Source organism: Phocoena sinus, chromosome 1 (genome assembly GCF_008692025.1).
Source record: "Phocoena sinus isolate mPhoSin1 chromosome 1, mPhoSin1.pri, whole genome shotgun sequence".
In the NCBI taxonomy this organism is placed as follows: Eukaryota; Metazoa; Chordata; class Mammalia; order Artiodactyla; family Phocoenidae; genus Phocoena; species Phocoena sinus.
The window spans coordinates 21,400,120-21,427,347 of record NC_045763.1 but is presented as its reverse complement, the minus strand read 5'-3'; the positions used below and the strand labels follow the sequence as shown (position 1 = coordinate 21,427,347).

Here is a 27,228-nt window from a genome sequence, read left to right as displayed (position 1 = left end):
CCAGTGATATTATCCAGTCATCCAGTTTCATGGCTCTATAGACCACTGGTTCACAAATTTTTAGTCTCAAGACCGCTTTACACTTTTAAAAATTACTGAGGAGCCCAAAGAATTTTTTAATATAGGTTATCAGTATCTGCCATATTAGAAATAAAAACTGAAATATTAACTTCATTTAAAATTAACATTATTAATTATAACTTTAATTTAATGAAAATAAAATTAATTTCATTTAAACAAATAATAAAAAGATAAGCTAACACATTTCAAATAAAAACTAACTATATTTTCCAAGACAAAAGAATTTAATGAGAAGAATGGCATTGCTTTACATTTTTGCAAAACTCTTTTGTCTAGCTTAATGGAAGATGACTGGGTTCTCATATCTACTTTTGTATTCAGTTTGTTGCAAGATGTTATTTTGGTTGAAGTACATGAAGAAAATCCACCCTCATAAAGACAAGTATTATAGTTGGACTAGGGAGCAGTATTTTAACAGCCTTTTCAGATTATTGTAGGTATCCTTCTTTGATACTACACCAAAACTGGACAAGTAACGGTTTCTTAATGTTACAGTGTGGAATCTGAAACCACATGAATGAGCTGTTGGTATCCTGCTACATTAAAATACATTGGTTGCGGACTTCCCTGGTGGTGCAGTGGTTAAGAATCCGCCTGCCAATGCAGGGGACATGGGTTTCAGCCCTGGTCCAGGAAGATTCCCACATGCCGTGGAGCGACTAAGCCTGTGCACCACAACTACTGAGCCTGTGCTCTACAGCCCGTGAGCCACAACTACCGAGCAAATGTGCCACAACTACTGAAGCCCGCGCGCCTTGAGCCTGTGCTCTGCAACAAGAGAAGCCACTGCAGTGAGAAGCCTGAGCACCACAACGTGCAGCAACGAGGACCCAACGCAGCCAAAAATTAAAAAAACAAAACAAAAACAAACATTAGTTGATTTTACATTAGGCCTGGGTCTTTTACAGATGTATGACTTTGTTTTCAAAACAGTGACTTATGGGGCTTCCCTGGTTGCACAGTGGTTAAGAAGCCACCTGCCAATGCAGGGGACATGGGTTCGAGCCCTGGTCCGGGAAGATCCCACGTGCTGTGGAGCAACTAAGCCTGTGTGCAACAACTACTGAGCCAGCGTGCCACAACTACTGAAGCCTATGCATCTAGAGCCTGTGCTCCACAACAAGAGAAGCCACTGCAATGAGAAGCCCACGCACCACAGCGAAGAGTAGCCCCCGCTGGATGCAACTAAAGAAAACCCGCGTGTAGCAACGAAGACCTAATGCGGCCAAAAATAAATAAATAAATTTATTTAAAAAAAAACAGGACTCACTGAATTTGAACAACAAAATAAAGTTGACATTTGTTAATATCACTACAGATCTCATCAAAAAGACTTTTAAGAAGTACTGAGAGGCTATCAAGCTCATGGTGGCAGATACAAGTTTTCCTATATTCTTTTTTTTTTTTCCTTTGCTTTAAAGCTCAAATTTTATCCTTGGCAACAAATACTGTCAGTTGTTCTTCTTGAAGTGATAGTTTACTTCATTCATTTCAGAGAAAATGTCTGCCAAATACCCATAATTGAATAACCAGTTTTCATCTGCTAGCCATTCTTTCAGATGGTGTTCCATGAAAAAAATGTCCAGTTGAGCTTGCAACTCAAAACAATTGAACAACTGCTTTTCCTCAAGAAAACCACCAGAGTTCAGTACGCAGCAGCAGTACTTTATGGATTCTTCCCACCTCATAATAAAGAATACTGAAGAGATCTGTATTTAAGGGTTGAAATTTTAAATTAATAAGTTTTATTGTATTATTTTATTGATGTAAAAATCAAGGACATTTTAAGTAAGACTGGCTTTTTTTTTGGGGGGGTCACTGCAAATGCATGGGGTAAATAATTCAATGACTTTGATGCTACTTGCCTTGATTCACGCTAAAATGACAGTAGTTTTACCACTTTTTTTCGCAAATTTTTAAATGAATTAGTTGTTTTTTTTTTTTAGTTTTGTTTTGCAAATAATGTCTTAGTATTACTATGAAAGTAGTTTTGACCTCATGAATTCCCTTGAAGAGGTCATGGGGATCCCCAGGGGTCTGCAGACCACACTTTGAGAACTGCTACTACAGACTATTACAATGACTTTCCAGTTTTTATCCCAGTCTATGCTTCTTTTTTTGCCAAACCCACTGGACCCTGTAACAATGATAGAAATGTTTTCGCACTTATCAAAGGTCAAGCCCTCTGCTTCAACTCTAAATCCTATCCCCTCCAACCTTCCCTAAGATGTGGTTCCTTCAGTTATTCTGTCCTAATCCTTTATCAGCAACCACCTTCTCTCTCATCAACATACAAACAACCTCTAGTATTTCTTCCTGTTGTTTTTTTTTTTTTTTTTTTGCGGTATGCGGGCCTCTCACGGGCCCAGCCGCCGTGGCATATGGGATCTTCCCGGACTGGGGCACGAACCCGTGTCCCCTGCATCGGCAGGCAAACTCTCAACCACTGCGCCACCAGGGAAGCCCTCTTCCCATTCTTACAAATCCCTCCTTTGATCCCAAAGGCCCCTCCAGCTACTGCCCCATTTCTCTGCTTCCTTTTGTAAACGAGGTCTTTCAAGAACTGTCTACACAACTCAGTAAAGCTGGAAAACAAAAACAAAACCAAAATAAAGTGATTCTGAAGGATGGCAGCGAGGGGAATAAAAAAGCTGTCCTTCTTCTTCCAATCTCCTGAAATGATTCCTCATTGGTTAAAGCCAACAAGAAGATAGATGACAAGAGAGACTATTGATACATCTGTGCAAGTCAGCTGCCCAGGTAGTTAGCTGAAGAAAGAAAGGTGAGAAGTAGATGTAGAAAAGCAAGAGAAGATATCTTTTACAGTTTTGTTAGGGGAATCACTGACCAAAACCACCCACCCTGGCCAGGGGCAATAGTAACCAGCTGCATGAGTTATCTTACAGCAGGAGATCCTGGTAAAGAACATGGAACAAGCTACCACCAACCGGAAGAATTCAGAAGTCAAAAGGAGAGAGGAGACGCCAGCCCATATGTCCTACCAACCTCCCAGAATCCTTCACACTGGAACCCATCTTGCCTGAGTGATGCTCACACCACCAGGAAGGACCCTGAGTCAGAATGATTGGCCAGAGACAACCTGGAAACTAACCCAACACCATAAAACCTGAGACTGTGAGCCACGTGGCAGAGCAGTTCTCCTGGGTTCCCTTACCCTACTGCTCTCCACCCAGGCACCCCTTCCCAATACAAAGTCTCTTGCTTTGTCAGCATGTGTGTCTCCTTGGACAATTCATTCCTGAGTGTTAGATAAGACCCCAATCTTGGGCCCTGGAAAGGGGTCCCCCTTCCTGCAACAGTTTACCCTTTTTACTGCTTACATCCTATCTTTCCTTTCATCTAGGGGAAAAGTTTGTAATAACTGACTAAATAAATTTTCATCACCCTCTTTAAAAAAGTTTTTATTTTTTTCTTACACCGTGTGGCTTGTGAGATCTTAGTTTCCCAACCAGGGATCAAACCCAGGCCCATGCAGTGAAAGCGCCGAGTCTTAAACACTGGACTGCCAGGGAATTCTCTAAAAATTTTTTTTAAAATAGAGAGTTGTCTACTTGCTGTCGTACTCCTTCACCTCCAATTCACTTCTCAATCCCTCCAATTTAGTATCTATTCTCACCACTCCAATAAAACTGCTCTAGTCAAGACCACAGTCACTGTTTTGTCCTCACTTATTCAACCTCTCAGAAGCATTGAGTAGAACTGACCACTCTTTTCTCGAAATACTCTCCTTACACTCTCCTGGTTTTGTTTCCATTCTACTTCACTGACTCTCTTTCGTGGTTAACTTTTTTTATCTCCTTAGCTTGTAATCAATTTCTGAAAGCTGGAGTACCTCCAGAGCTAGGTCTTGGACCCTGTTCTCTAAGGCTCCATGGATCGCTGAAGTCTCCGGATTTCTCCCTATAGTCCAGAGCTCTCCCCTGATTAGGACCATCAACTGCCCACCTGACATCTCCACAAAGCTATCCAACAGGCTTTCAAACTTTACAGGTCCAACCCCGATTCTCTCACAAACCTATTTTTCTCCCAGTCTTCTTTCCATCTGCTCTCACTTCTCTAAGCCTCACAGGTGGCAAAGCTGGGATTTAAACTAGGTCTCTGTTGGGTCTTTGTTGCTGCACACGGGCTTTCTCTAGTTGTGGCGAGTGGGGGTTACTCTTCATACTGGTGCGCGGGCTTCTCAATGCAATGGCTTCTCTTATCGCGGAGCGTGGGCTCTACGTGCATGGGCTCAGTAGTTGTGGCTCATGGGCTCTAAAACACAGGCTCAGTAGTTGTGGCACATGGGCTTAGATGCTCCACGGCATGTGGGATCTTCCTAGACCAGGGCTCGAACCTGGGTCCTGTGCATTGGCAGGCGGATTCTTAACCACTGCACCACCAGGGAAGTCCAAACTAGGTCTTTGTTTTAACACCTAAACCTGTGGGCATTCCTTCATACTGTGCACTGTTACCGTAGGTCCCGGCTAAGGTGGCCTTCAGCCAAGTGCAAATTCAGAGAGTGCATCCACCTTAACATATTTTTGTATTTGAGTGCCAAATCTTTGGAAATAATAGCTAGAATCCTGTTTTGTGTTCACAGAGGTTTCCAAGTCTGTTGTGGACAAAGTTATAAAACCAGGAAGAGATAGTAGAGACAATATGGGTTGGGTGGAGGCACAGCTAAAAGGAGAAGACCAGCCTTCAACTGTCCACTCAGCATCCACCAGAGCAGGGTTTCTCAACCTCGGCGTTATTGGCATTGGGCACTGCATAATTCTTTGTTGCACATTCTTTGTTGTACTATGACTGTAGAATGTTTAGCAGCATCCCTATACTCTATTCATTATATGCCAGTAGTGCCCTTTCAGTTTTCATAGCCAAAACTGTTTGGACATTGCCAAATGTCCCCTTGGAGGTAAAACCTTCCATGCCCCACCTCCAACTGCACTAAAGGGATGTACTTTATGTTTCAAGGAAATATGGAAAGAAATTCAAAAAAATAGAGTAAAGGATAAATAATACAATATATTTACAAAATCATGTTTTCAAAGACTTTTTAGAGGTATGGGGAAACAATAATGACATAAAAGTATAAAAGGGTTTATCAAACTGTGTAAATGGTATGAGCTCCACTCTGCAGAAAAAAATTACATAAGCATGAAAAAAACTGGAAGACATAATAATAATTGTTATTTACTGAACTAACTATATGATCCAGGCATTGTATTAAGCACTTCAAAAATCATCTCATTTAATCATCACAACAATTCTCAGTTATTGATCCATTTTACAGATCAGGAAACTAAGGGTAACTTGAACAAGGCTATATAGCTGTAGAGAAGATAGGTCTTGAAACTAAATTTATTCAGCTCTAATGCCCATCTCTTAACTAGCATTCTGCTTCATAATACATGAAAGTAATATACCAAACATTAACAATGTTTATCTCTGGATGGTAGAATTAAAAGTGATTTTGTTTTCTTCTCTATATTTTTCTGTCGATTCCATATTTTCTACTATGATAGTTACTACTTATATAATCAGAAAAAAAATTTTAAGTGAAAGTTGTGAATACCACTTGGTAACATGGAGAAGAGGATTATTATAAAAAAGATACAAAATTCAATGTAAAGTATGATTACAATTATGTAAAAATATGCAAAAGATAAAAGGAAGTATATACATAGTAATTATACTAGGGAGGGGGGAATAACAAGTAATTTTTACTTATCTTTTCCATATTACTATTAATGTAGTTATATTTTATAACGGATAAAAGTTTATAATGAAAAGAAAGCAATAACAATCATCTATAATTTCATTAACTCGAGATAACACTGTTAGTAGGCAATGAATTTCTCTCTAGTCTTTTTCTAAGATCAACACAATTACTTACAAACATTAACGTGAAGGAACCAAAGAGAATTCTTATTCAACCTGCAGATGACACTTAGTTGGAGAGGACAGCTAAAAGTTGGATTCAAAACACAGTTCTGAGGAAGGAAAGGGAATGGAGCTAACATTGGGGAGTGTTTCTGTGTCAGACAGAACTAAAAAGCTGAACATCTGGACAGTAGGCCTGACTCCCCCTGGATTGGACAGGACAACATTGGACAAGGTGCTTGGTTTTTCTAAACCTTTTTTTAAATACCTATTTCCTATATACCACCCACAGCATTTCTTTGAAGCTAAAATGCAAGTGTGTGTGTGTGTGAAAACACTTTGTAAACTCTAAATTCCTATACAAAGGTAAGAATCTTTACTGTCCAAGCCAATAGTAAAAACAGTGGTATGAAATTCAATAGTCTTTTTCCAAGCACAAAGGAAATAATATGACAATAAAACAATTTCTGTGTGACCATGTCAATCACTAATCTTGATTCAGATTTATGTGCCTAATAAAACCGCTGTAAAGGAGAAGTAACCTTCAGGTATGACCTGCAGAGAAAAACTGTTTATGCCTTGAATAGTGCAAAGAGGATTCTCTGCAGGCAGAGAATGGAGAGCCAGTCATCTGCATCTAGGGTGCAAATTGGATCTCTTACCTGCAGCTCTGCTTCCAGGCCCAGCCGTCTGATAAAGGGGTCAGTGACATGGTAGCGCCGCTCAAAGCTCAGGGCACCCCGCTCCTGGGGAACAGAAACAAACTCATAGATTCATTGATTCGATTTAACATGATTTACTATGTTCCTATTACATATGCAGCATTGTGCTGGGCCCCACAGGAGCTAGAAAAGAGAACAAGAAATTGGCCTGCAGGAGCTTACAGTATACTTGGGCAGGGATTAGAGAATAATATCGATAGAAGAGAGGATATAATTAAGCACTAAGTTGTAATTGTTGGGTTACCAAAAAAAAAAAAAATTGAAACAACAAATAGGGAATGTTTCCATACATAGGTTAGAGAAGGTGGGCATCATCTTTAGGACACATATTGTGGGGTATATATAAAGGAGAAAAATAACTTGCATGGTCCCTCCAATTCTATGATTCTGTGCCTCTAGGAACTGGTCCTTGCCCTTGGGGCCACCCAGTCTAATGAAATCACACACAAAACCCCCCACAAATGGACAAAGCTGCAAAAGGATTCAGGGATGCAGGGGAAAATATACAAAACACAGACTAACGTGCACGAGGTACATGGCTCATGTAAAGGCATAAGTGTCACCAATCCTTCTGGATGGTGACCACAGCTTATGCTGCATGCCACTTAATTTTTAAAAGATTTTTGGCGCTTAACCTTTACAAAGAACTTTCTCAGGTTCTTTCGGATTTCATTCTCAAGATCAGCCTGCAGGCAGACAGACATTATTATCATTTAACAACAGAAAACTGAGGCACAGAAAGGCAAAGTGACTAAAGTCTTATAGGTAGTTAATTAGGGCAGTGGTGAGATTAAGCCCCTGAGCCCAGCCTGGGCTTCTTACTTCAAAAGCACATCTTGTCTTGGTTGAATCTCCTCCATTGAACCCCCGTGCTCCTTTACTGAGGGCTTCCCTGACAAAGCCTGGGCTACCTCACTAAATGAGCTTGACTGCCCAGTCATCTATTCATCTCACAGTATTGGAGTGTCTTCCAGGTACAAACTGCAGAGAAAAGGTGCAGGCTTTGGTATAGGAGACCCTCAAAGAAGAGAAGAAAGAGTCTAAGCTAAACTGGGATTAAGACTCCCCCAGGTTCTGTTATATGTACAGCTGAGCAGCCAGAGCAACGTGAAGAAGCTCTATTTACTTCTGCTGCACCCCCCGCCTCCTCCACAGATGTGCACATACATGCTCCCCTCCTCCACCAGACTCCATCAATCTCAGCAGCCCAGGTACAAGTGCTTGGATAGCAGAGTCTCCATGATTCCATGTTCTTGGATAAAAGAAGACCAGAGTCAAGAGACCTTGGTTCTAGTCCTGTGTCTGCCATTAATTAGTTAATGGCAAGTCACAGACTCTAGTCCTCAGTTTATTCAGCTATAACATGAATCTGTGGGGAAAAAGGACCTCATGCTCTGGTTCATAGGTCTGGGTTGCTTACCTTTATCTGCCTACAGATGAGGTCTCTAGTTATGTTGACTTTTGCCATCTTCTCTTAATGGATTCAACAGAAGGAAGCTATAGAAGGATCTTCAGGACCCTTGAGCATTCCAGCCAAGCCCAGGTCCACAAGACACACATTTAATTACCTGGGGGAAAAAAATCATCAAACCTTGGAGGATGGAGTAAGGTGGCTTCAGGGCCCTGATTCCACCCCTAAAATAGCCCACCAGCCCACCCAGTAAACTGGCTATTGCCTGTGATTATGACATGGTGTGCTGGCCCTGCTCCATAGTGTTGAAGAACCTCTGGAGGGTGAAGGGGGTTGGGGGGTGGAGAGACAAGGATTCACAGCCACAGGAAGTACTGGAACAAACACTAAAGGAGTCAGTCATGTGTGCTTCTCTAGAAAATGGGTGTGTGTGTGTGGATATGAGTATGAAGGAAGACGGAAGCACATCCCAAAGTAAGAACAAGGCATACAGCAAGAAAGATGTCAAGTTTCACTTGCTTAGTATGCATCTGTGGCAACCAGTCTGAAACTTTTAATTATGCTTCAAAATCCTTGACCTTCAGCCTGGCTCTCCCCAAAGCCAAATCAGTATCACAAACAGAACATTCAACCCTCTAACAGAGTCACAGAATCAAAGAGCGGACAGGAAATGTAATGGTGACCATGTCCAACATAAAGAAATCCTTCTTCAATACCCTGATATGTAGGCTTTCAGACTCAGAACTTCTTAAGCAAACTATTCCTTTATTATACAACTCTGTTAGAAAGACCTAGTCATCTCATTTCTGATAATTTGCCATAAGAAAGCACAAAATATGAGAAATAAAAAAGTTCCATACTGAAACATATTCATCACCGAGTTTGTAAAAGCAAAAAAAATAAAACCACCCAAGTTTGCAATGATAGAGGAGTGGCTAAATAATGTATAGCCATATGATATTATGTAGCATTAGAAATGCTACTTATGAAGGAAAAATGCTCACATCACGTCAAATGTTTATATTTTGCTTTTGCAGTAAACACTATTATCACAGCTATGTTTAAAAAAGGAAATATAAAAAATAACAATTGCCATCTTTGGATAATAAATAGTATGACTGATTTTTTTCCTTCTACTTTTTGATGTTTTCAAATTTTTTCTATAAAAGCACATTAATTTTATTTTACAATCAGAAAAAAAAACCACTAGAGAAAAAAATAAACCACTGTTTTTGGGGTTTTTTTTTGAACATCTTTATTGGAGTATAATTGCTTTACGATGGTGTGTTAGTTTCTGCTTTATAACAAAGTGAGTCAGTTATACATATACATATACCCCCATATCTCTTCCCTCTTGCGTCTCCCTCCCTCCCACCCTCCCTATCCCTCTAGGTGGTCACAAAGCACCGCTGATCTCCCTGTACTATGCGGCTGCTTCCCACTAGCTATCTATTTTACATTTTAAACCACTATGTTTTAAAAGAAAGTTCTGCCTCCTGTTATGTCCACCTTTTGGTCCTGTTTCTATCTCTGAAGTCACACAGGAGGTCTAGTCTTCCTTCTCCATGATGGCCCTCTAATGATGGCTCGTAAGGCTCATCAGGCCTGCTAACCCTCCCAAGTCAACAGGACCTCCCGAGGCCACTTCTGGATCTCCTGGCCCCGGCTTTCCTCCAGCTGGCCTCCTGCAGATTCCTAGCACACCCTCCGAAAACCAAACCTTCTCCACCTGAGCTGTGAGCAGACGCCTTCCTTCCCTTTTGGCATTTAACCACAAAAGGAGACTCTATTTATAAACACTATGTTATCTCAGATTTTTTTTTCCTTTAGTGCTAGGCACACAGTGGGACTATAAAAAACTTGCTGCCTGATTAGATGTTCCCATTCAGCTCGAGTTCTTTAGGGCTTATGCCTCCATGGTCTATTTTGGGATTAAAAGCTCTTAAAAGGGCAAGAACCTTCCCTTACAGTGTGGAAGTCACCCAGCATTGCATCTTAGGGAGCATTAACAGGGATATATGGAAGTCACTGGCACTATTTAGGCTCACAAAACCTACAAGCACCAAGAACATCCAGGGATGCCATCTGAAAACTACAATTCCACAATAGCTTTTCCAGGGGCCCTTGGCCATCAAATTAAAATTATGAATTTGAACAAACTGACATAAATTAAGCATTGGCCTGCAATTGTGTTTATGGCTCTGATCTGTGATATAATGGTCAAAGCCAAAACAATAACAGTAATTGCCCCACAATCACCAATAATATGGGGTGAGGCTTATTACAATGGAAAACACCAAAGTCAGTGAGTATATCTGATATAAAGTAAGACCAGTGGGCTTCCCTGGTAGTGCAGTGGTTGAGGGTTCGCCTGCTGATGCAGGGGACACGGGTTTGTGCCCTGGTCCAGGAAGATCCCACGTGCCGCAGAGTGGCTGGGCCCGTGAGCCATGGCCGCTGAGCCTGCGCGTCCGGAGCCTGTGCTGCGCAACGGGAGAGGCCACAACAGTGAGAGGCCCGCGTACCGCAAAAAAAAAAAAAAAAAAAAAGTAAGGCCAGTGATGTGGCCTTGGTCAGGTCTCTTAATCTCTCTAAGTAAGCCCTCATTCCTGTGACTCACAGGCACAGGAAGCATTGGTACAAACACTGAATGGGCCATGCATGCTTCACCAGAAAAAGGCTCATTTTTTACTCCCAACACCTTTTCCTTGGAAGATTACTGAGAAGGTCAAATAAAATAATGTAAGTATAAAGTTTTTTCTTTAATTTTATTTTGAAAAGAATATAAATACTTTTATCTGCTAAGAAATAGTAAGTTGCCAAATATTATGTACTTACTATGTACCAGGAATTGTGCTAAGTGCTTTATATTTATTCATTCATTAATTTATTCATTTAACAGGTGAACACAAGAAGCTTCTACTATATGCCAGGTACTATTCCGGGTCCAGGAGATACAGCAGTGAACAAAATAGGCAAGTTCCTTACTCTCATGGTACCTATATTCTAGCAGGAGGGGATAGATAACAAATAATAATACAAATAAAATAAGAAGATATCCAGTAGTGAAAAGAGCTATGATGAAAATAAAACAAGTTGATCAGAGAGTGATTGATGGGCTACTTTTAGACTTGAAGTCAAAGAAGATATAGTGTATTTTGGAGTTTTCTGGCTGCTCAGCACGTGAACTCCCTTCCTGTATTTTGGGAACTCCCCATCTAACGAGTCTGGCGGGAGGCAGAGCGCCCTCTCACTATGAAGTGAGAATGGTGGAGTCAAGATTCTCTTTCTGAGGCTCCCTTACACCTGCAGTGTGTGCATATGGCCCAGGCTATGCCAACAGACACATGAGCCCCAGACCTTAATTGGGATCTGCTGTCAACGAATCAGAGGATCATGGAAAGTCCATGCTGGCAGGAAGAGGTGCTATAATTGCCATTAAGGTCCAGTCAGCTGGCGGTGGTGTAAGCTATATAAGTGGCAGCAGTGACCTCATGGACTGGTTCCGTGAATCATTCTGGCTGTGGGTCCTGGATGCTAACCAGTTTCCCTTGTTGCAGCCCATTCTTCAAGCCTGCTCTGTGGCCTTCTCTGATATTTTGTGAGTTTCCCTAATATCCTTTCAGAATTGGTTTCTGTTGCTTACAACTACAAATCCTGCCTGATACAGAGGGGCCCTCTGAGAAGATGACATTTAAGCTGAACCGTGAATGACAAGAAATCGCGAAGAACTAGGGGGATACACTTCTGAGGAGAGAGACAACTAGTGCTAAGATTAGTTCAAAAAGCTTGTATGGTAGATGCTACTATCGTTTTATAGATGAAGAAATAGAGTCATAGATGTGAGACAATTTCCACAATGTCACACAGCTAGTAAACTGGAGGTGGAGCTGGGACTCAAACCTAGAACTGTATGGATACTCTTAATTACTAAGTATATATGAATAAATTACTACAGTATGTAATTTCCTAGAGTAATGATCACTACGAGAATCCCCAAAAGAGCCAACTAATTTGTCACTACTCATTCATTATTTTTCTTAAAACATAAACTGAGTTTTTACCAAGCACCAAGCACTGTGCTTGACACAAGGGAATAATGAGATGAAAGATATAGTACCTATACTAAGAAAGCAAAGAATCAAAGGCAAGGGACTTTAGGGAATTCCTTGGCAGTCCAGCGGTTAGGACTCGGCGCTTTCACTGCTGAGGGCACGGGTTCAATTCCTGGTGGGGGAACTAAGATCCCACAAGCCGCATGGCGAGGCCAAACATAAAAGAAAAAAATAAAAAAACAAAGGCAAGGGACTTTCGCTAATATTGGTGTGTGGCTTGGAAATACTAAAAGGAACAAGGGAGGTAAAAGCAGAGAAACCAGGCTAGCAAAAACCACTACAATTCAGGTAAATGATAAAATGGAAACTGGGATTTAAAACAATATCAGACTGGTAGGCAGAGGTTTAAAACCCCAAATGTCAAATTTAACACAACTACTGCTCAGTTGGTATTTTGGTAAACATTTCCATTCCCATCCTGAGAAGAAATGATAGCACACTGGAAGATGGCTCATTCTGGAGCACAGCCCACCCTCTCCTCTCTTAAGGGCAACAGTGCCTTTCCACAAACTTTTAGAGGCAGGCAAGCATAACTGGAAACACTTCTAAGCAGAGATTATTTAAAAGGCTCACCTCAGGAGAGAAATACGCTCAAATATACAGGGGGCATAACTAGTTTCATACTTCAGTCCAAAGTCTCTCAAATACAAATAATCAGAGCAATAAATTAAAGTTATTTGAATATTAGGAGATTTAATCATGGTCAAAAATTTTTTTTTTTTTTTTGCGGTACTTGGGCCTCTTACCGTTGTGGCCTCTCCCTCTGCGGAGCAGAGGCTGCGGACGCGCAGGCTCAGTGGCCATGGCTCATGGGCCCAGCTGCTCCGCGGCATGTGGGATCCTCCCGGACCGGGGCACAAACCTGTGTCCCCTGCATCGGCAGGCGGACTCTCAACCACTGCGCCACCAGGGAAGCCCCATGGTCAAATTTTAAAAGCATTATTTTAAGGAAGGTTAGGAAATAGTCAATTCTATAAAGAACTCATAAATATGAAATGATACGAATGAAAGACTGGAATTGGCAAAAGGAAGTTATATATATTATATATGATTAAACACTAGAAAAGACTACATCAAGGGGATTTCTATCTCTGGTGCAGTATGCAAATTACATAATGCTCAGTCAGTTCTGCTGAGGGGCAAAAAGACAGAAATAAGTGACTTCAAGAATCCATAAGGTGGGGACTTCCCTGGTGGTCCAGTGGCCAAGACTCTGTGCTCCCAATGCAGGGGGCCCGGGTTCAATCCCTGGTCAGGGAACTGGATCCCACATGCCGCAACTGAAAGTTCGCATGCCACAAGGAAGAGTTCGCATGCCTCAACTAAGACCTGATGCAGCCAAATTAAAAAAAAAAAAAAAAGGAATCCATAAGGTAAAAATTTCAATGCCTATTTTGCCAGGCACTATGCTAAACTTTGAAAATACAGCAAAGAACAAGCCGAACACAGACCCGACTCTTCAAGAGCACACAATATAGTTGTCATTAATTGTATATCAATGGCACCAAGGCTACTGTAATCAGAGCTCCAAAGAGGGACTGAAAAAGGCTAATTTAACCAAATGACCAAAATGAATAGCTAGGACAGTAAATTCAGAAGGAACAACATGGAATAATAAATTAAATTTTATTTATACTCATTTATTCATACATCTTAGAAGAGAGCACAAAAATGACAGTAGGGGAAACAAACTAAACATATAACAGTAGAGCTAGACAGACAACTGGGAAGTCAATAATGAAGAATAAGGACTTTAACAGACCACAAGCAACTTTTTTTTTGGCTGAGTCACATGCCTTGCGGGATCTTAGTTTCCCAACCAGGAATTGAACCCTGGCCACCACAGTGAAAGTGCCGAGTCCTAACCACTGGAGCACCAGGGAATTCCCAGACAACAAGCAACTTTTAATGTATCTTCTTCATCCTAAGGATAGCACAGTTAATGAATAAACCCTGATTTTCACACTTACAGCTCTAATAACACTGAGGGCTAATTTGCTGGCAGAACGTGAAAGCTCAATAAAAACTTCCTCTAGCTAGAATACAAAGGTTTAGGAATGGCATTTACTTGTAATTCAGGATATTGCAGGCAAACTCTAGCTGATACTAAATGGAAAAGAGGAAGAAGGAAGCCAGCTTCTAGGAGTCAGGAATATGAGAAATATAAAAATACCTAAGGCACAAAGGAAAAGATATGATTTAATGTTTTGCAGAGCACAGGCTCCGGACACGCAGGCTCAGCGGCCATGGCTCACGGGCCCAGCCGCTCCACGGCATGTGGGATCTTCCCAGACGGGGGTACGAACCCGTGCCCCCTGCATCAGCAGGCGCACTCTCAACCACTGTGCCACCAGGGAAACCCTGATTTAATGTTATAAAGAAAATATGAGCTGCTATGCAGATGTTACACCTTCTAAAAGGTATTCTATTCCCAGAGCTCTAAAATGCCTAGAACTTAACACCATCCCTTCCACAAACTTTTTTTTTTAACATCTTTATTGGAGTATAATTGTGTTACAATGGTGTGTTAGTTTCTGCTTTATAACAAAGTGAATCAGTTATACATATGTTCCCATATCTCTTCCCTCTTGCATCTCCCTCCCTCCCACCCTCCCTATCCCACCCCTCCAGGTGGTCACAAAGCACCGAGCTGATCTCCCTGTGCTATGCGGCTACCTCCCACTAGCTATCTATTTTAGTTGTGTATATATGTCCATGCCACTCTCTCACTTTGTCACAGCCCACCCTTCCCCCTCCCCATATCCTCAAGTCCATTCTCTAGTAGGTCTGTGTCTTTATTCCCATCTTGCCGCTAGGTTCTTCATGACCTTTTTTTTTCTTTCTTTCTTAGATTCCATATATATATGTTAGCATACGGTAGTTTTTCTCTTTCTGACTCACTTCACTCTGTATGACAGACTCTAGGTCCATCCATCTCACTACAAATAACTCAATTACGTTTCTTTTTATGGCTGAGTAATATTCCATTGTATATATGTGCCACATCTTCTTTATCCATTCATCTGTTGATGGACACTTAGGTTGCTTCCATGTCCTGGCTACTGTAAACAGAGCTGCAATGAACATTTTGGTACATAACTCTTTGAATTATGGTTTTCTCAGGGCATATGCCCAGTAGTGGGATTGCTGGGTCGTATGGTAGTCCTATTTTTAGTTTTTTAAGGAACCTCCATACTGTTCTCCATTCAATTTACATTCCCACCAACAGTGCAAGAATGTTCCTTTTTCTCCACACCCTCTCCAGCATTTATTATTTCTAGATTTTTTGATGATGGCCATTCTGACCGGTGTGAGATGATGTCTTATTGTAGTTTTGATTTGCATTTTTGTAATGATTAACCACAAACTTTTAACTTAGGCTACTGGGAAACTTTCTTCAATGGGCACATCTTTGTATAGTTACAAAGGAAGCTAATAAAATTCAACTAACAGTTAAATGTGGAGGAATTAATCTCGTACTTCAAAATGAAAAGGGTACCAGTAATATAAGAGCCTAAGGTTAACAAACCCTAGAAGAAAGTACATCTGGAGAAGATTACTCATCTAGAACCAAGGATTGAATTGGTAATATCCAAACAAACATGAGGAACCACCCATTTCAGGTGTGCCATAGTCCTTGTTTAGGCTCTGGCTAACGCAGCAGAAAGAGAAGCAGACTTGAAATACTTAGGCACCTGGGCCTGAATTTCAGCTCCGTAGTTGTGCAAGTTACTTAATGTTTCTGAGTTTCAATTTCCTCATTTGTAAAATAGGGATACTAACCTACTTCAATGGATCTTTGTGAGGAATAAATGATGAAATATATATGAAAGTACAAAATATATACCTGGATCGTGGTAGGTGCTTAATAGACTTCCACCAAACCTGAATTCTACTAAGACCTGATAACTCCTGTCATCTATACTCACTGGCATGGTTACAACATTTCTTCCATATTTCATTCCCTACCAGAGAAACAAAGCTGACACTCAGGATTCCACTGCAGATGGTGGGACACAGAGAATAGGATGTCTTTATCACCTCTGCTAGCTTTGAAATGCAAGGTCAGGAGGAAAAAAAAGTGACTTTGTTAAAAACAAAGAAACTCGGGCGTTCCTGGTGGCGCAGTGGTTGAGAGACCGCCTGCCGATGCAGGGCACACGGGTTCGTACCCCCGTCTGGGAAGATCCCACATGCCGCGGAGCGGATGGGCCCGTGAACCCTGGCTGCCGAGCCTGCGTGTCCGGAGCCTGTGCTCCGCAACGGGAGAGGCCACAACAGTGAGAGGCCCGCGTACCAGTAAGCAAAACAAAACAAAACAAAACAAAGAAACTCCATAAGAAAACGTGTACAAGAATGCACATAGTAACATTATTCACAATAGGTAACAGGTAAAAACCACCAAAATGTCCATCAACTGATCAATGGATAAACAAAAGGTGGTTTATCCATACAATCAAATGTTATTTGGCCAGAAAAAGGAATGAAGTACTGAGACATGTCTACAACATGAATGAAACTTGAAGACATTATGCTAAGTGAAAGAAGCCCACATATCATATAAGTCCATTTATATAAAAAGTCCAGAATAGGCAAATCTATAGAAATAGAAAGTACATTTGTGATTTCTTGGGGCTGGAGGGGACAGGAGGTAGAGGGGTGATAACTAAAGGATATGTTTCCTTTTTTTTTAATTGAATTGAAACCCACGTAACGTAAAATTAACCATTTAAAGTGTACAATTCAGTGATATTTAGTACATTCACAATGTTGTGGGACCACCCCCTCTAGCTAATTCCAAAACATTTCCATCAACCCAAAAGAAAACCTCATACCCATTAAGCAGTCATTCCCTATTCCCTCCTCCCCCCAGCACCTGGCAACTACTAATTTACTTTCTGTATCTATGGATTTATCTATTCTAGGTTTTTCATATAAATGGAATCCTACAATTTGTGGCCTTTTTGTGTCTGACCTCTTTCACGTATTATAATGTTTTGAGGTTCATCCACGTTGCAGCACGTATCAGTACTTCGTTCCTTTTTATGGCTGAGTACTATTCCATTGCACTGCTATGCCACATTGTGTTTATCCATTCATCTATTGTGAATAGTGCTGCTATAAACATTCATGTACAAGTCTCTGAGTACTTGTTTGCAATTCTTTGGGGTATATACCTAGGAGTGGAATTGCCGGGTCATATGGTAATTCTATGTTTAACTATCTGAGGAATCGCCAAATGGTTTTCCATAGTAGCTGCACCATTTTACAGTCTCACCAGCCAATGTATAAGGGTTCCACTTTCTCCACACCCTCACCAACACTTTTTTTTTTTTTTTTAATTATAGCCATCTTCGTGGATGTGAAGTCGTATTTCACTGTGGTTTGGAGTTTCTTCTTGAGGTGATAAGTATGTTCTAAAATTGACTGTGGTGATCGTTGCACATCTGTGAGTCTACTAAAAACCAATGAATTGTATACTTTAAATGTATGAATTATATGGCATACGGATTATATCCCAACAAAGTTATTATATAAAAGAAAAAAGGAGGGATTCCCTGGTGGCGCAGTGGTTGACAGCCCGCCTGCCGATGCAGGGGACACGGGTTCGTGCCCCGGTCCGGGAAGATCCCACATGCCGCGGAGCGGCTAGGTCCGTGAGCCATGGCCACTGAGCCTACGCTTCCAGAGCCTGTGCTCCGCAACGGGAGAGGCCACAACAGTGAGACGCCCACGTACAGAAAAAAAAAAAAAAAAGGAACTACTAATACAGGCAACAACATGGAAGAATCTCTTAGATCCTGAGCAACAGAAGCCAGACGTAAAGTACATACTGTATGATTCCATCTATATGAAGTTCTAAAACAGGCAAAGTATAGTTTAAAAAAAATCAGAAATGTTGCCTGGGTGTGTGGAGATTGGCAAGAAAAGTACACCAGAGAACTTTCTAGAGTGATAGAAGGCTCTCTATATATTGATGGGAATATGATTTCATGGATATTGGAGGTATGTTCACATGGGTATATCCATTTGTTAAAATTATACAATCAAGATTAGTGTGTTTTCATGTTTCTAAATTTCACCTAAAAAATAGAATGAGTGGGTGGAAAGCAGGGGAGGTATAGGTGAAACAAGAATGGCAGGATGGGGGGCTTCCCTGGTAGTGCAGTGGTTGAGAGTCCGCCTGCCGATTCAGGGGACACGGGTTCGTGCCCCGGTCCGGGAAGATCCCACATGCCGCGGAGCGGCTGGGCCCGTTAGCCATGGATGTTGACAGTTATTGAGATAGGATGATGAGTACATGGCGGTTTATTATACTCTTCTACTTTGTATACATTTGGAATTCTCTCTAATAAAGCCCTTTTAAAAATCTTTCTTTCCGGGAATTCCCTGGCCATCCAATGGTTAGGACTCCGCGCTTCTACTGCCGGGGCACCGGGTTCGATTCCTGGTTGGGGAACGAAGTTTCCACGAGCCTCATGATGCGGCAAAAAACGCCACTTTTTTTCCTATTATAGAGTCATTCAAAACATGGAAGACTGCTTAATGAAATGGAAAAACCATTAACCATTTTAGTTTAAAAATTAGGTTTAAGACATATATATAGCCATCCCAGCCTTGGGGGAAGAAATACAAACCAAAAAATGTACATATGTAATGCTATAACAAGAAGGATATGCACCAAAATTGTTAGCCAGTGGTCATGTCTCTGGTAGGACAACAGGCGATATATTTTTCTTTCTGTTCCTGTGTATTTTCCAAGTATTCTACTGTTAAGTTTTATTGTTTTGTGTTAATGTGGAAATAGTCATTAGAAACTAGCTTTGGATGGAAAGAAACTTGAGTTTGAATCTGGCTCAACCACACACTAGGTTGCGTTCTTGGGCAATACTGTTTACTTTTTTTGTGTGTGTGTGGTACAAGGGCCTCTCACTGTTGTGGCCTCTCCCGTTGCGGAGCACAGGCTCCGGATGCGCAGGCTCGGCGGCCATGGCTCACGGGCCTAGCCGCTCCGCGGCATGTGGGATCTTCCCAGACCGGGGCACGAACCCGTGTCCCCTGCATCGGCAGGCGGACTCTCAACCAGTGCGCCACCAGGGAAGCCCCCAAACTGTTTACTTTTAAGCTCCTGGGTTTTTGGTTTTATTTTTGTTTTTACCTGCTATATAGGTATATGTAATAATATCTATCTCACAGGGTTATTGGGAGCATTAATGAGGTAATGCATTGTAAAACACTTAGCACAATACCTGGCACATGATAATTCAAGAAACACTGGCTGTTTTTTCAACTGTTACACAGAGATAATGGTTGTACCTACCTCAGGGCTGTTGTGAGGATTACATGGGATAACTGGCACACTGTAAATACTAAGTGTGAGTGACAGTATTATTTTCAATAAGAAAAAATCATTTAAGAAAAGCCGCCTCTCAAAAAGTTAAACTTAGAGTGACCATATGACCCAGAAATTTTACTCCTAGGTATCTACTCCAAGAGAAATGAAAACCTATGTCCGCATGAAAACTTGTACATGAACACTCATAGCAGCATTGTTTATAATATCCCCAAAGTAGAAACAACTGAAATGTCCATCAATGGATAAATAAAATATGGTATATCCATATATGGAATATTATTCTTCCATAAAAAGGAATGAAGTACTGATTCATGCTGAATCAAGGAATTAAGGAATGAAAAAAGGAATGAAGTACTGATTCATCCATAACATGGATGAAACTTGAAAGCATTGTGTTAAGGGAAAGAAGCCAGTCCCAAAAGGCCACATATTGTATGAATCCATTTATATGAAATGTCAAGAATAGAAAAAGCTATAGAGACAGAAAGTAGATCAGTGGTTGTCTAGTGTTGAGGGAGAAGATGGGATGATTGGGGGTAGGCAGTGATAGCTAAAGGGTATGGGTTTCTTTTGGGGGGTGATGAAAATGTTCCAGAATTAGATATTGGTGATGGTTGCACAACTTTGTAAATATAATAAAAAGCGTAGATTTGCACACATTAAGAGGGTAGGTTTTATGGTAAGTAAATTATATCTCAATTGTAAAGGAGGAAAAGTCCCAAAACACCTTCTTCTTTTCTCGACCTCAAAATGACAACTTATGAAAAGAAAATTTAGTTCTCACCCTTTCCTTCATCTGTCTCCTAACTTGAACAGTAGTTATTTATGTGGCTTCTCTTCCTTAAAAGACTAAAAGCATCCTGAGGGCCAGCTCTTCATCTGATTCATCTATTGATCCTCCTGGGTCCCCAAGGAGTGATGTGGGCTTAGCAGGTACCAATAAATACTGGCTGAATGAATAACAGCATGACTACCTTGCATACAAACAGTATTTTATCCCTATCAGAATGCTTTTGTTCATGCTTTTCATTTGAACCTCACAACAATCTTGTGAGGAAGCTCGAAAGTTATTATCATCCCCATTTAACAAAGGAGAACTGAAGCACAATGCTATGTGGTACTGAGGAAGAAGCACTAAACCAGGATTAGGGTCTTGTGCTCCAGGCCAAGATCTGCCTCTAACTGGCTGTGTGACTCTGAGTATGACATTTCATTCCCTCAGCCTATTTACCCATCTGTAAAATGAGAGGTAGACTCTGAGATGAGCTGCAAAACCCGTTCCAATGCCCTTATCCCATAATTCTAAGGACACACTGCTAGGCAGCAGTAGAGTGGAGATGGAACCCAAGTCATCTGTATTCTCTTTCCTCTGGACTTGCTGCCTACCACTGCAGGGAGGTGCTCCCATTGAGTGACAGCTGACCCCCTTTCAACATTCTGAATTATGCAAAAGATGTATGCAAGTTTCCCTTCACTCTATTTGCGATGGTTTTCCTACTGAAGCAATCCTATAGGAAAAAAAAAAAAAGCACTTCCAATGCATAAAGGTAATTGGAACTAGTATAATAAAATAAAAAGAGTTGGGCTGTGGAGTCCGACAGACCTAAAGTTCAATCCAGTTCTGCCACCTACTTTCTGTGTGACAGCATTTCTAAACCTCAGTTTCCCAATCTATAAAACAGAGATGATGGGACTTCCCTGGTGGTCCAATGGGTAAGACTCCACGCTGCCAATGCAGGGGGCCCAGGTTTGATCCCTGGTCGGGGAACTAGATCCCACATGTATGCCTCAACTAAGAGTCTGCATGCCAGAACTAAAGATCCCGCATGCCTCAACTAAACATGCTGCAACGAAGATCTCGCTTGCCACAACTAAGACCTGGAGCAGCCAAAAATAAATAAATAAATAATTAATTAAAAGAAAAACAGGGATTGGGCTTCCCTGGTGGCGCAGTGGTTGAGAGTCCGCCTGCCGATGCAGGGGACACGGGTTTGTGCCCCGGTCCGGGAAAATTCCACATGCCACGCACGGAGCGGCTGGGCCCCTGAGCCATGGCCGCTAAGCCTGCGCGTCCGGAGCCTGTGCTCCGCAACGGGAGAGGCCACAACAGTGAGAGGCCCTTGTACCGGAAAAAAAAAAACAAAACAGGGATGATAAAGCCTACCTTCACAGACTGATGAGGAATGGAAGAGCCACATATGTAAAATGCCTGACACTGAGCATAGTAAATAATATTTATTGAACATTCTAAACATTTTACAAGTGTTATCTGACAGACTCCTCATAACAGCCCTGTGAGACAGGTACTACTATTATCCTCATTTTATAGATGAAGGATCTGAGGCATGGAGAAGTTAACTTGCCCAAAGTTACAGTAATTAAATGAAGAGTCAAACTAGATAGCTTAACTCCAGGACCCAGGCTGTTGGCCACTAAAAAAGAGTTACTACTATTATCTTTAATCAGACCACATCCAAGCAGTCTTCCCCAATAGAAACTTTGTCTCTTACCGTTTCTTAGGGTTAGGCTAAGGAATCAAAATCACCTTGACTCTGCTGGTCTCAAACACAAATTTAAAGATTGCATTTCAGGGTCATGGACTAAGTTGGCACAAGGACATCATCTGAGAAAGGTGTGGATGGTAGGACAAGCCCATCGGCAAAGCATCTTTGGAAAAGTTCTCTGCCATCTTTGAGGCTCCTGGCTTAAATGATTCCATATGGGGCTGACTGAAGCTTTCTCTGTGGAAGGCCATCCTAAGAAATGCTTCACTTGTGGGAGGCTCTGGATGAAAACTCACCTGGATGTCTTCTCTGCCTGTATGGTTCTGTATCGCAATATGGGTTTTGTGAAAAATTTTCCTGATGTTTTCAGAGCTTTACTTTTCAGTGATCATAGATAATTTATCTGCCTTCTCCTAGGGCCACAATTACTTTAAGGTAATGGAAGGGAACAGAAAGAGAAATGGAGGCATATTCTGATAATGCTATCCTTTCTCAATGTATTCAAGAGCATCCACAGTCTTGCATTTTGCCTTTAACTTGCAGCTTTCCAAATCCTGCCACAACTCAAAGTACCTTTTCAAGGGGAGCCTTTTAAGTTTTGCCCCCTAGCTTTACTCCTAGCAGAAAGGTCAAGGAAAACTAAGCCAATCAATTTGGAAATGCTTCCTTTCTGATTCATTTGCAGCTGTGTTACATCCAGATGTCTGACTCAAGAGGGAACCAGGTAAGCCACTGGCACCCAAACACTCAGGCCTCAACTGATGAAGCTCCCTGACCAGAAACGCCTGCCTCCCATTCTGATAAAGGCTCTCTAAAAGGTTCAGGAATAAGCACAGTTTTATGCTTTCCGAAAACAGAATCTGGGGGTTATGAACAAGGACAAAATTTTACCAAGGTCCTGATCCTAACACTGTCTCTAGAGAGCTTGTAGATAGCTACCTGGGCAAGGACTGATCCTGCTCTGCTCCCTTCCCCAAGAAAATGGGGTTAATACCTCCCCAGATGGCTACAGGGAGGATTAAGGGTTATTATTCTTGGCATCCCGCTCTGTCACAGCTCTAGCAGTTGTGACCTTGTTCACCCTAAAATAAGACATTAAATATAAAAATGCAAACAGTGATCCCTGAATCTGATTCTACAATAGGGTGAGAATTTTCTTTCCACACAGCTTCTGACACTGCCTCCAATACTCCAACCTGTTGGCTGAATACTCCTCTTATTCAGGCCTCAAGTTTTTAAGGTATTAGTTACTAATGCCACAAAGCCCTTTGTGGAGTCAGCAGCTGTTACTAATAGCACCAAGAATGAACCCCAGGACTCTCAGGGTTTCAGTCAGGCCTGAATTCAACCTGAAGAAACCAAAGTGGCACCCCTTTACCCCCAAACCCAGGCTCTTGGGGGCAAAAGATGAGATCTAGTGAAAAGCATGTATTACATCATTTAGTCCTTATATACCCACTGTAATGTAGGTGCTCATTTCACATATGAGGAAAGTATAGCTCAGAGAGAACATGTGCTTTACTCTAGGTTACACAGCTAAGAAGGTGCAGACATAGGTTCAAATATCAGCCCTACTACTACTAGCTGTGTAACCTCCAGCATATTTTTCAACTTTCTGGACCCTCAGTTTCCTCATTTGTAAAGTGGAAATAGTGATAATACTTACCTCAGGGGACTTCTGAAGATTAAATGAAATATTGTAGGAAAAGTGTTCAGCAAGTGCCAGGCACAAAGTAGGTATTCAATACATATTAGATTTTTACAGATCAAAATGACAAGAATTTAATATAATAACAGAGTTTAAAATACTGAAAAAAAACCTCAGTTCAATTTAACTACATAAGTATGAACTCCTCTACCATATCCTTGATAAGAAGTGGCAAAGCCTCTGCTTGAATACCTCCAATGATGGGTAACTCACTCCCCCACAAGGCAGCCCATTGTGTTTTTAGAAAGCCAAATTCTCTCCTGTCAAGCCAACATCTACCCTCTTGGAATTTCCATCCTTTGATCCTAGTGCTGCCTTGCAGAATCACACAGAGAAAGTCCAGTTCCTTTTCCAAAGACAGTTCTTCAAGTATGTGTTCCCCCAGGCTCTTAGCTTTGGTCCTTTCAGCCCTTGCTCAAGTGTCACAGTCCCTGAGGAGACAGACCTGGGTCTGAATTCTGATCCTTTCACTTACTAGCTGTGTGACCTTAAGCAAGTTATTTTACCTCTCTGAACCTGTGTCTTCATACGTATAATAGGAAAAACTTTCACTTCACATGGTAGTCATGAAGGTTAAATTAGATAAAGTAAGAACACTACCTAGCACAGAGCGTGACATATACCAGGCCCTCAATAAATGTCAGTCACTTTTTAGGATGTATTCCAGTTAGTAAATATCCCTCAAAGTAAATTAGCCAGAATTAAATGTAACACCAAGGGACTGGTTTCTGATGGCAATTGTCAGGGCTTGGGTTTTTGAAGAGCTTATTAGACAGCTGAGAAGAAAGCACAGCCTAAGAATTATATGGGTTTGGCAGCCCAAAGATGCAGTGGAGAATCTGGAAAGGTGAGGATAAAAGAAGAAAGGAAACAGAATGGATCATTAAACCAGTGGCCCAAAAGAAAAGGTTAAGTATCACCACATTACACGTTGTCTATGACTCCCTCTCTGAGACCCAGGACTGCACACGTGGGCTATACTCCTTAATTCAAAAAGGAGAGAAGAAAAATAAAAATAATTGAAGAATAATTAAAGTCACACTTTTGGGTCTTCCCAGCAGTTGGCCCCTCAAGAGCCACAGATTTTAGCAGAGGGCTTCTTCAGTTGTATCCTTCCAGATTCTGAAGCCCACATGCGTGAAAATACCCTCCATAGGATGTCCCATGAGTTCTAACCAGCTAGAAAAACTGTCAGCTGTTTCACAACTTTAAAACTGGCAAATCGTCAACGTTAACACCATCACCACAATCACTACACATATTCTCTTTCCTTCAGTGACCCCAAGGGAAGGAGTCCCAGGCAGAAATATGAATTGTTGTTCAGTTACTCTTCAGAGTTGACCCAAAGCACTGCTTCTACAAAGTGGGATGTGACTTGAACATAAGTGTCCCCAAAGAGGTTAAGAGGGAAGGACAGCTGGACTCCAGAATTAAGCAGCATGATCACAAACTATGGCAGAAAAGGTTGTTTCCCACCTGCCGATGAAATACAACAAACTGCAATGAAAAAATCCATTGTTAGTCTTAGACTCGGCCCAAAGGAGCCCTACTAATTACTCCTTGGCCTGTGATAGAGGATCTGGTTATCACTATGCTCAATAGCCAAGATTCAATTCAATCCCTTTAAAAATATAATTACAAAGAAGCAGCAGCCAGAATTCAAACCAAAAATATCCTTTAGTAGTTCCTTCAACTTAGTGAACACAGACTGGCCACTCAAGGAGGACTGCAATGTACAGAAAAGCTTAGTGAGGCCACGGGGCATACCTGTGCCCTAGGTGGGGATTTCATAATGCCTTTGAGTCAGGAGGTGACCTCAGAATAATAATCTTCTTCTCAAAACTGTTTCAGGCTTTATTAAAAGGGAAGACTTAACTGCCACTTTGCCCTGATCATCCACCCCATCTTTGGGAAGAATGGGGAAGCTACATCCACACTACCAGGCTTTTAAACTCACTAACTTGAGAGGAAAACTTTTTAAAGTTGCTTTACCACTACCTCAGGAAGTTAAAGAAAGTCATAGAAGGAAAGGCCTTTGGAGGAAATAGTCAAATTAGGTTGTTAGACATTAGTCATAAATCCCGATGCCTCTTTTCTAGAGACCCTAGTAGTACACCTGCAGAAGAGAGAGCCAGAGGGCACTATGCGAATTCAACCTGGCTGGCAAGGGGGCGTCTCACTGCAGCTTTCAGCAATGAGAATTGGATCCTGCTGGGTCGCAGTCTCTCTCCTACTCCACACTTCCCATTTGCCCTTTGAAGTGGGTACTGAATAGCCAGTTCCCAAGTAAAGGCCCTTTGTACGGGCGCTACAGTCGCCTGGTGGAAATACCTCGGCAGAGTTCAGTTTGGTGCCAGGATGGGCCACTGAAGGCATCTGCGGCTGCCAGAAGCCTGGACTGGACACGGGGACGGACACACATACACACACACACACACAGATGGAAACTAAGAGAGAGCAGGTCAGGTCAACGTTGCCCTCCCGACACTTCCACCTGCCCCCTTCTTCCTGAGACCCGCGCCAGATCAGATGTCAAACAAAAACTCCGCAAAAAAGTCCCGTGATGGGACGACTTCCACCTCTCCCTCGGAAGAGCCTCCCCAAACTCCCAGAGCCTTCCCTCCACGTCCCTGCCAGCCCTCCGTCCCCACCCCGCCCCCGGCCCACTCTGCCCTCCGACCCGGCGAGGCCTGCCCCTTCTCGGGACACCCCGGAGCCCTTAGGCGGACGGGTCCAGGCCCCCGGGCCGGCAGGGCTGGGGCCGGCCCAGAGCTGGCGGCCCGTGTGCCGAGGCTGCCGGAGCCGGTCCTCGCCTCGGCGCCAGCGGAGAGCAGGGGGCGGCGGCTACCCGTACCTGTCAGGCCTCTTCCCAGGACCGGTGGCGGCGCAACTTCAGGAGCCCATGTCCGTCCGGGGGGCCCGGCCCCTCTCCCCGGAGGGGGGGCGCGGATCCCGGGGAGGGGGCTGGAGGGCCCGGGCAGCTCTAGCCCCTTCCCATGCTCCCTGCCTGGCGCCTGGCCGGGGCCGGACAGCGCCTCCGCCCGCCCCTGCGCACCGCCTCACACCCGCGCTCACACACACTCACACTCCCTCGCGCGCTCTCACACACGCACTCCCCTCCCTCCTCCTCCTCTGTTTATCTCCTCCAGCTGTCTGGGGACCCAGGAGAAGCCCAGCACCGCGCCTGCGCCACGCAGTCTCCGCCCCCGCCCCGCGCCTCACAGCCAGCGGCTACGCTACAGAGACAGCGCCCGGCCGTTTCCAGAATGGCGATCAGGGGCCCCTCCACCCCCCGCTCCTGGTCAACGTCTGCTGCCGGCGGCGCCCACTAACCTGCTAGTCGGGGAGCCCCGCATGGCCGCGGCCAATCCGCTTCGCCGCTCGCCAGACCGGCAGCCAGTGGGCGGGCGGAAAAGCCGGGCTAAGCCTGGAGCAACCTGGGAG

General features: G+C 42.7%; 1 protein-coding gene across 4 annotated transcripts in view; it reads right to left on the bottom strand.

Moving 5' to 3' along the window:
• The window catches only part of WDTC1 (WD and tetratricopeptide repeats 1), a 71,652-nt gene extending 44,624 nt beyond the window's left edge, over positions 1-27,028 (bottom strand). Inside the window, exons 1-3 of one of the 4 annotated variants that reach the window (XM_032647343.1) lie at positions 26,639-27,028; positions 8,110-8,257; positions 6,630-6,713 (exon numbers count right to left, since the gene is read on the bottom strand). In XM_032647343.1, coding sequence (XP_032503234.1) covers positions 6,630-6,713; positions 8,110-8,157 — 132 coding nt within the window. In that variant the 5' untranslated portion in view covers positions 8,158-8,257; positions 26,639-27,028. The remainder of the gene's footprint in view (positions 1-6,629; positions 6,714-8,109; positions 8,258-26,638) is intronic. The other 3 variants (XM_032647328.1, XM_032647351.1, XM_032647336.1) reach the window with 3 other exon arrangements.
• Between the last annotated feature and the right edge of the window lie 200 nt (positions 27,029-27,228).